This window comes from Oryza sativa, chromosome 7 (assembly GCF_034140825.1).
Source record: "Oryza sativa Japonica Group chromosome 7, ASM3414082v1".
NCBI lineage: Eukaryota > Viridiplantae > Streptophyta > Magnoliopsida > Poales > Poaceae > Oryza > Oryza sativa.
This window is the reverse complement of record NC_089041.1, coordinates 22,422,527-22,433,220: the sequence shown is the minus strand read 5'-3', so window position 1 is coordinate 22,433,220 and position 10,694 is coordinate 22,422,527. Positions and strand designations below refer to the sequence as shown.

General features: G+C 40.2%; 1 protein-coding gene across 3 annotated transcripts; it reads left to right on the top strand.

The window, feature by feature from the left end:
- Window positions 1-216: 216 nt before the first annotated feature.
- Window positions 217-6,798, top strand: LOC9266795 (uncharacterized). 3 transcript variants are annotated; one of them, XM_026026866.2, is made up of 6 exons: window positions 217-434; window positions 621-689; window positions 786-872; window positions 5,260-5,343; window positions 5,878-6,186; window positions 6,304-6,798. In XM_026026866.2, the coding sequence occupies exons 1-5, from the start codon at window positions 274-276 to the stop codon at window positions 6,050-6,052; spliced, it is 576 nt and encodes a 191-aa protein (XP_025882651.1). In that variant the 5' UTR covers window positions 217-273; the 3' UTR covers window positions 6,053-6,186; window positions 6,304-6,798. The 3 variants fall into 3 exon arrangements, with proteins under 3 accessions (XP_025882651.1, XP_015646028.1, XP_066168646.1); XM_015790542.3 differs by having other exon boundaries at window positions 615-689; XM_066312549.1 differs by lacking the exon at window positions 5,260-5,343 and having other exon boundaries at window positions 615-689.
- Window positions 6,799-10,694: the final 3,896 nt, after the last annotated feature.

Here is a 10,694-nt window from a genome sequence, read left to right as displayed (position 1 = left end):
TGCCTTCGGTGATGTCCGCAACGCTACCCCGGGCCCCACTCACGTGCCGCCGCAGAGCTGCCGCGCCAGGCGGCACGCCCATCGCCACCGTCCACCGATCCAGCTGGCCGATCCTGCGCTCCAGATCGCTCCATGCTGCCGGCGTGGTAAAGCGCGTAGCTTCTCGTCGACGCTTTTGCCTCCGTCTATATAAGACTCTCTCTCTCTCTCTCGCTCGCTCCCTGCGTGTGGAAAAAGCTGAGAGGGGAAGAGAGAGAGAGGCGAGAGAGATCCATGGAGCGCTCGCTCCTCGCCGCCGTCCTCCTCGGCGTGCTCGCCGTCGCCTTCCCCGGCGCCGCGGCCGCGGTCGGGACCCAGCCGGGAGCCATGGCGAAGGCGTCCCGCGAGCCCTCCCCCCACGTCTCCCTATCCTGCGCGCCCCTCTTCCTTTGCAGGTTCGTACATGCACCCTGCACTGCCTCGATCCCTCTCCCCTCCCTTCTATTTCTCTGTGTGTTTTCGTCTGCCGCTTGATGTATTTGCTTATGTGATGTCTCTCTACCGTTCCGTTCGGTCGGATGTTTTGGTGTCTATCTACTAGCTGTTTGACGCCGACGATAACCCGTGAGTTGCAGTTGCAGGTCGTGCTGCAGCAGACACCGCCATCAGCGTCGGGCAGCTCTCAGGCCGCCGCATGCTCCCTGCTGCACGTATGGGTCATGAACGTTGATTCTGTTTATCAATTCGTGGAGATTGATAATGGCGTGTGGCCGTGTGCTTCTAACATGTTGATGTTTATTTTGCAGGAGAGGCGCCGTCCACCGGGAAGCCGCCTCCACAGCTCAGCGGTGCGGACGGTATCGCCAGGGATCGCCTTGCCGCTGTCTCCGGAGGTACTAATTAAGTAACATGCACAGCCTCACTTTCTCCCGAATGATGAATCTGGATTTTCTGGAGTACTTGTGTGAATACGGAGGTTTTTGCTCTCGGATTGAGCCAACCAACTGCTAGAACTAGTACTGCCGGACCTTATAACTTGCTCATTTGTTCTGGTATTAAGGCCTTATTTAGTTCACAAAAGAAAAATTTATAGGATCGAAACACAAGATCTAAGCCAATCAAAGAGGGTGAATGGTTGGTATATCCAAAAACCCAAACTTTTTACGGAATTAAAAATTATCCTCAAATTCGACGAATCGCGGTCCGAGCGAAGTAGATGTACCGGTCTGACCTCTTGGATATCGTCGGTCTGACCGAGGTTGTAGTACCGGTCGAACCGCCGAGATTAGCAGATGCGCCTGAAGTTGCCGTCGGTGTGTCATCGGTTAGACCGTCGAACTCGAGAAAACACAAATCGAAGAACTCTCAAAGTATATGACAACTTTATTGCTTTTCTCTGTGTTTACAAAGTGCAACAACAGCACTCCTTACAAAAAATCTCGACTAAACTCGAAACCCTAACTAAACTATCAACTCAATTGCTCTCAAAAGCGATACCGGGAAGCCTCACGCTCCCTCTCTATTTATACATGAGGTAGGCAGCCTAAAACCACGAACCAAACTCAAACTAGAAGTCCTAATCCCCATAGGAAACCTTCCCGTACAAGAAACAAACTTTACATAACCAATCATACCAAATTTGGACTCCTTCCAAATTCGACTCCGCACCCTATACGTACACAATACCTCCATCGTATGCCATATGGAATCTTCACCAACCACGTGCAACTCTAGCCTAAGTATCCCGCATGATATCTGACCATCACGGACATCGTCTTATCTCCAAGCCGACTCCCGATCCATCACCAGCAATACTCTCCCGAGGCATCAAGTCACCTACACATGAATCAAACAAAGAAATCATATTCCGAGACCAAGCTATCTCCAACTTGACTCATTAGTAGCAAACAACAGTATTACATACGTATAGTATTCATCTAGAAGCCATAAATATGAAACAATCACGGATATCCAAACAAACAACCCGAAACCGAAACCCACTGCGGTCTGACCGGTTTCCACGAGGAAAAACCAAATTTTTGCCACTTCGATTTCGCAAAAGCAATTTCTCTCTCCTTTTTCTGTTTACGAGCTAATCCGAAACAAAAAACCAACAAGATATCCATCTTTCCCAAAAAAACAAACAAGTATAGTTTTCTTTAGAAGATGGTTTTGTAAGATTTGTTTTTGTTTTTTTAGTGTTGCAAAAAGATAAGGCAAAATTCCGGCATACTTAAAAACTGTTTTCTCAACATTTGGTTTTGTCAAAATATCACCACGTTCAGTTACACTCAAAACATTGGGTTGATTTTTGGTGAAATAATCATGAACATCAAAACCAACACCCCTATTGTAGCTAGTCACTTTAGATTGATCTAAAATCATGTTAAGTTGTTTCTTACCATTAGAAAATCTTTGCAAAGAACTTTTCAGATAAGAAACCTCTTTTTCTAAATTAACACAATTTTCACAATCTACCATGACACCCCTTGCTTTTACGACATTTGGGGCAAGAAAACACTTCATTGGTTTTCACAATATCTTCCATGTACTCAACACGACCTAATGCATCTTTATGTTGAGCAATCCAAAACATCGTGTGGTTGTTTTAACTTTTTGGCACAAATTATGTTAAACATCAAACTAGTACGAAAAGCAATTTGATATTTTTGCAACAACTTTTTAGTCAAAAACAACTCATCCAAAGTGCGTGTGTGCAAAGCAAATCCAAGAGCTAGAGAATATCTATTTTTCAAATCATGTGCAGCATTGACATCTCTAATTTTAGAAATTTCATTCATTAAAACCTCACAACTTTTGCAATCATCATCATTGGGAATAAGAGATTTTAATCTAGCAATTTCAGAATTAAGAGATTCAATAATAAACTCATGTTTTCTATACATCTTCTCACACTTCTTATTTTTTGCACTTAAAATAAGAATATCTTCCTCAAAAGAACGTACCTCATTGTCTTCACACTCTAAATCCGATTCACCACGTGCCATGAAGCAAACACCGGAGATGTTCTTTCCCTTAACTTCATTTCCACTTTCACCATCTACATCGCTTAGTGGCTCAAAAGCGGCGTAGACTTGATCAAAAGCCTTCTTGAGAGTCTCCTTGATCTTCTTCCCTTTGAATGCACTCTTTGGCTTGTTGTCATTATTGGTCTTCTCTCCACCGTTGTCTTCCTTCTTGCCTCTCCCAAGCTTTGGACAATGCGAACGAAGGTGATCAGGAGAACCACATCCAAAGAACCGATTTGGTCCACCTTTTTTCTGTACCTAGCTTGAGAAAACTTGTTAGTAACCAAAACCAAATCCTCCTCCTCGAACTGTTCGAGTTGATCATCGGATATGGCATTAATTAAAGCAAGAATAGAAGACTTCGATGAAGAAACACCAACATCCAAAGAAGTCGAGGAAGAAACCAAAGCACTAGACTTAGAATCAACTTTACGAGAAAGAATATTCATCTCATGTGTTTAAGTTTTGTATAAAGCAAATCAAAAGTCAAAGTAGACATATCAACAGACTCCTAAAATGGTGTAACTTTCATCTCCCAAATAGACATGTCAAGACCATTCAAAAAGTGACGAGAAACCTTAGATTGTGTGTAATTAACATCATAAGAAGAATCAACAGATCTAAGATCGCTCAAAAATTTGTTAAACCTAGAAAGATAGTCATCCAAAGCTTCTCCAGGTTTCATCTCAAATATTATGTACTCTTTTTTGAAAAGATCCCGATGACGTTCTATAATATTAGTAGTTCCTTGATGAAAATTACTCAAAGCAATCCAAATTTCATTGGCGGTTTGAAGATGAGAAATACGATCATAATCCAAACGAGAAATCCCACTCAAAAGAATATTGCGAGCTTTGCAATTTTGTTCAAATTCAGTTTTTAAAGCAGCAATATTAATTTGTTCAGGAATTACATAAGGATTAGAAACTTTTCTCCAAATATCAAGATACCTAGCCATAATGTAAGATTGCATCTTACTACACCAATACGGAAAATCCTTTCCATCGAAAACATGGGGCTTAGTTGTGAATTTATTAGCCATGGCAAAACAACTCTAGATCATTTAAAATCTAAAGAAGAAAATGAGGCTCTGATACCACTTGTAGGATCGAAACAAAAGAACTAAGCCAACCAGAGGGGGGTGAATGGTTGGTATACCCAAAAACCCAAACATTTTGCGGAATTAAAAGTTACCCTCAAATTCAACGAATCGCGGTCTAACCAAAGTAGATGTGCCGGTCTAACCGCTCGGATATCGTCAGTCTGACCGAGGTTGTAGTACCGGTCGAACCGCCGAGATTAGCAGCTACGCTTGAAGTTGCCGCCAGTGTGTCGTCGGTTAGACTGCAGAACCCGAGAAAACACAAATCGAAGAACTCTCAAAGTAGATAACAACTTTATTGCTTCTCTCTATATTTACAAAGTGCAACAACAGTATTCCTTATAAAAATCTCGACTAAACTCGGAACCCTAACTAAACTATCAACTCAATTGCTCCCAAAAGCGATACCAGGAAGCCTCACGCTCCCTCTCTATTTATACATGAGGTAGGCAGCCTAAAGCCACGAACCAAACTCAAACTAGAAGTCCTAATCCCCATAGAAAACCTTCTCGTACAAGAAACAAACTTTACATAACCAATCATACCAAATTTGGACTCCTTCCAAATTCGACTCGTATGCCATATGGAATCTTCACCAACCAAGTGCATTGAACTCTAGCCTAAGTATCCCGCATGATATCTGATTGTCACGGGCATCGTCTTATCCCCAAACCGACTCCCGATCCATCACCTCCAATACTCTCCCTATTCACCTGCAAATTCCAATCATCTCCAAAACCACTTCGAAAATAAATTCCAAATATCAAAACCAATAATCTCCAATGCCTATTGTTCATCACAGAATAACAATAAAAAAACACTTTGATTTTACAAAATTTCCACGCTGTCACATGAATAGAGTATTAAACGTAGTGTAATAACGAAACAAATTACATATTCCGTCAGGAAACTGCGAGACGAATCTTTTAAGCCTAATTGTGTCATGATTTGATAATGTGGTGCTACCATAAACATTGCTAATGACGGATTAATTAGGCTTAATAAATTCGTCTCGCAGTTTCCTAACGAAATCTATAATTAGTTTTGTTATTATACTACGTTTAATACTTCAAATACGTGTTCGTTTATCCGATGGGACAACCAAACCCAAAACTTTTTCTCTACTACTAAACAAGCCCTAATTTTCAGGTCCCGAGATACTCACAAGGTCCACTGTCACGAGGAGTCTGTCGCCGTCGCTGCCAGCGACACCTCGCCACGAGCTCTCAGGACGTAAGGACCCTGATCCACCTACATCTACGTGTTGCGTTTATTCAAGGGGCAACTTCATTCTTGCCCCTACTTTAATGCCTTATATTAGTTTTGCCTTTACATTTTAGGTTTTTCTTTTGCTCTCACATTTTTTTGATTTTTTTTATATATAAACACATATGCAGCCCAATAATCACATATGTGCACTAATATAACAATTATATCAGTCAACTTGCGTCATTCAATTTTAAATACATTCACATAAATAAAGTTCCAAAGCAATATATATAACATAGGGGAAAAACACAATTAATGAAGATAAATAGGAGAAGGTATAAATGTCCTTTTATCAATTACTCAACACCGTTATCTTCACTATTCAATGCAGAGGTACAACTATCGTTCGGTTAAAAAATAAGTGTGAGCAAAAACGAAAACACTATAAAGTAGGAAGTAAAATCAACATTAGATATCAAAGTAGGAGCAGAAACGAAATTTGCAGTTTCTTTCCTTAATTATATTGTCTAACCAATAATTATATTTCCGGTGGTACAGGCGTCGCACCAGCGCTGACACCGGCGAGAGGGTACGCAAGCCGACCAGCTGCCGCTCGTCGCTTCCTCGGGGAGGAGGTTTGCGATGCACCACAGCTAGCGGCAGAGGTCGTCGGGGCATGCATGGAGAATGTCCCAGACCGACCTTGCTGCCGTGCCATCGCAGCCGTGGTTGACTTTGGATGTTTCTGTCCGGTGGCAGAGTCCTCCGTCATATTTTCAAACGGTATAACTCCTCCTGTGATTCTGACCTTATATGTGGAGTGCCGCGGCACCAAGAACGTATCTACCCTGGATCACTGTCTCGAAGGTAAACGTAGTTCAAATATTCAACATCTTTTTGTTTAATTTGATTGTGTAGTTTATTTAATAGATACGCCAAGGAATATATATTCTCTCTGGACTGATATTAAATATTTGTCTGTAGCATCTCCTCCACCGCCACCGTCACCGCCACCGTCTCCTACGCCGCCTCCTCCACCTACGACGCCTCCTCCATCCAGATCTGATACCCGATGACTAAGCAATGCCAACCTCACGGCAATTATCATCGTGGTTGTATTCTGTTTTGTTGGTATCATCATTGTACTCACGTGGTGGGTTAAGAGGACTGATTTTACTCATATGACGAGAGTTGAGATGAGTTCACTCCCGTCTCTGCCACCACCACCGCTACCGCCCGTTGCCGAGGATGGAGATGAGGAGGATGCGATGCTTTTGATGCATCGTGTGCGTTCAGCATTAGCCCGGCAGCAGCGCCAGCTAGTTAGCCGTTAGTATGTGTTTGTTGTCACTGAACAGTAATGGTTACTAGTCTGGTGCCTTGACTATGTCCATCTTTCATGGATTTTTATCTAAAGACATCGGATCACATAGCCTGGGGCAATGGTAAAGCTTATTTCATTTCTTTTAGTTTCACCTACACATTGCATCTGCTGGTACAAACTTTCCTAGCAATCTAACTATTTGTGCTAATTGCTTCATGATTTGATAATATGGTGCTATAGTAAATATTTACTAATAACGGATTAATTAGGCTTAATAAATTCGTCTTGCAGTTCACCGACGGATTCTGTAATTAGTTTTTTTTATTAGTGCCTGAACACCCCATGCAACACCATATATAATATCCGATGTGACACGCTAAAACTTTACTCTCCTGATCTACGCACCCCCTCAGTCAAAACATCAATGACCTGTTGAGCCGGTTCAGCTCCAGCGGCAGCACGCGGAGGCCGTCAAACCTCACGAATGTCGTGCAGCGTCACTGGGCATTCCGAAACCCTCGAGCCCTGCTGCATGATCCACCCTCCCGCACATGTGACACCCCGTCGTGTCAAGCCAGCCTCACCACCTCCTCCCTCTCCGCCCCAGTGTCGGCAATTCGGCATCAAGGACGCCGCAGAACACGTACGTTTGTCATGCACCTATGCATGCATCGACGTACTAGGAGCGAGCCAACGAGGATGCCTGGCGTGAGGGAGACGAGCCGAAGCGTATCTTCAGCCCACGAACACGGTACCGGCCGGAGGACAGCACCCTCCAAGATTTACCCCTTCCATCCTGTGTGAGTCATAGCGTCCGGCCACCGCATCGTGACTTCGCTGGCCTGACCAAACCACCGACGGCCTGACTGTGTACACTACTGGAGAAGAGATCTTTGGAGGGTCGGCCGATTTCCACAATAGTCCCGGTTCCAAAACGAACCGAGACTAAAGTGGCTTATTAGTCCCGGTTTATTACTTCAACGGGACGAAGGGATCTACACCAACCGGGACTAAAGATTTTTAGTCCCGGTTCGCCTTCTGACAGGGCATGTCAGACCTCTGTCGGGGGGCTTGGGATCTTTAGTCCCGGTTGGTTGATTTGAGATCTTTATGTCCGATTGGTGTTACCAACCGGGACTAAAGTTGCACAGCTTTATATACCCCTTCTTCCTCCTCCAGCCCGAGCCATTGCTTCAAAATTAAGCTTTGAGGGAGGGAGGTGCTGTCAAAATTTTAAGCAAATTTTTTTAGTGGTAATATACAAATTTGAGGTCTTCAAAAGGTTAACTTCATCCTACTCTTTGTTTTGCTTTGCATACTAAATCTCTCGTTGTTTCTCTTTCAGTGTGCAAAGCAGGAAAAGGGGACTAACTTATGCAGCTACTACGTATGCCATTACATCGTATGCCATTACATGCACTGCTTAGCACACCAAATCAGGACTGGCCAGGACCTTGAAGTACGTAAATTTATTCTTCCGTCAATTATTGCTTACTGGTTTCATATATATAATCCCGTTTTTTTCCAAATAACAGATGATTTACCTGATAGATAACACCACCCACGATGATTTCATAAGGGCTGTTCAAGAACAGATAATGGGATTCATCAACAAACATATTCTCCATCCCACAGGAGAATTCTATTACGATAGATCGACTATTCATAAAGCCGGTCCTTCTTCTTCCGATGCCACCAAGTCGCAGTAGCAGAAACACAGATTACAACGTCCGAACGAATTGTAATATATATATATATATATATTCATATATGCACACATGCATTTACTTTTGTGTACTTGGTTTGGTAATATATGTGTATATTTACTTACTTGCAAACTCATATTTTGTTTATATATATATATATATATATATATATATATATATATATATATATATATATATATATATATATATATATATATATATATATATATATAGATATATATATATACATACCTATATGCATATGGCCTCTAATTACTTAAGTGCACACATATTTGTATATACATACATACATACATACATACATACATACACACACATGCATATATGTGTGCACTATATGTATATCATTATATAGTGCACACATATATGCATGTGTGTAATATATACATTTCTATATTATGCATATATATATATATATATATATATATATATATATATATATATATATATATATATATATATATATATATATATATATATATATATATATATATATATATATATATATATATATATATATATATATATATATATATGGGACACTCATATGGGGCACCATGGTGCCCGGGCACCATGGTATCTAATGCACAAAATCACTTAAATTTTTCAAAATTTTCAAATTGTGAGTATATACCTAGTTATAATAATTTGATTCATACCTATACTTATCAACAAAACAACTCAAATCTAACTTTATTTCACAATCCATGATTACATACCTAACTAATTATATGTATGGATGCTATATACCTAGAATCAAAATCTAACAAAAACAAGTTCAAATTCAGTTCAAACTTGCTTTAAACTAGTTAGTAAAGTAGTTAATGTTAATACCTAAGTAATTGAAAAAGTTTCATACTCATTTGAATTGGGTATATACTCAATTTCAACAATGGTGCCCAGGCACCATGGAGCACCAAACAAATTTACTATATATATGTATATATATATATATGTATGTATATGTATATATGTATGTATGTATGTATGTATATATATATATATATATATATATATATATATATGTATGTATGTATGTATATATATATGTATGTATGTATGTATATATATATATATATATATATATATATATATATATATATATATATATATATATATATATATATATATATATATATGTATGTATGTATGTATGTATGTATGTATGTATGTATGTATGTATGTATGTATGTATGTATGTATGTATGTATGTATGTATGTATGTATGTATGTATGTATGTATGTATGTATGTATGTATGTATGTATGTATGTATGTATGTATGTATGTATGTATATATATATGTATGTATGTATGTATGTATGTATGTATGTATGTATGTATGTATGTATGTATGTATGTATGTATATATATATATATATATATATATATATATATATATATATATATATATATATATATATATATATATATATATATATATATATATATATATATATATATATATATATATATATATGTATATGTATATGTTTAAATACATACATATATATATACACACACACACGAGGCAGCACAACCAAATTAAAAAAAATAAAAGAAAATTCTTTAGTCCCGGTTGATGACACCAACCGGGTCTAAAGACAATATCTTTAGACCCGGTTGGTGTCATCAACCGGGACTAAAGATGGAGATTTACTCCCGGGTATTTGAACCGGGACTAAAGACCGCCATCTTTAGTCCCGGATTCTTCCTTCCGGGAGTAAAGGGGATTGCGAACCGAGAGAGATGAGCACTTCTCCAGTAGTGGTAGAGGAAGTGGTCATAGCCTCCAAGTCCGCGAGCGCGGAGAACGATCGAGTACATATCCATGCATCTCCTGCCTTTGCCATGCATGACGAAGGTCGAGAGTGTGTTCACCGCCAGTGGCCGCAACAAGAGCTGCTCCAACTAGTGGCGGTGGCCAGGACAAACGACGAGGTAGTTGTGCACCGTGTGCTGTTTGCGGCGGCCGAGGTGGCGGTAGGGAGGAGAAGAGGTGCGGCCTCCGCCGTTGCTTCATAGCATGCAGCGCAGGGCGAGATGGAGAAGAGGGGATGAGAGAATATGACTCAGCATAGCCCCACGTCAAGCAATTGCAATGCTGACTCAGCATCACTAATCGGAAAAGGTGCCATGTGGGACGAAATCGGAAGCTATACTGCCCGGGGACTGCTCTATTTAACTTGGTCTTATAAGATTGGGGACATGTTATGTCTATTGTGGTTGGGATGATTTTCAAACTTGCTCTTAAAATGAGGGACCAAAGGTAAACTTTTTTTTTTACTAGTTGTTGCAGCTGTTGCAAGAATAACACAGCTTCGG

Bases quoted from the DNA above. Each gene is read 5' to 3' on its own strand.
- LOC9266795 (XM_015790542.3), top strand. From the start codon at position 274: ATGGAGCGCTCGCTCCTCGCCGCCGTCCTCCTCGGCGTGCTCGCCGTC. The intron at 435-614 runs GTTCGTACATGC...CGTGAGTTGCAG, and splicing joins GCGCCCCTCTTCCTTTGCAG to TTGCAGGTCGTGCTGCAGCA. The intron at 690-785 runs GTATGGGTCATG...TTTATTTTGCAG, and splicing joins CCGCATGCTCCCTGCTGCAC to GAGAGGCGCCGTCCACCGGG.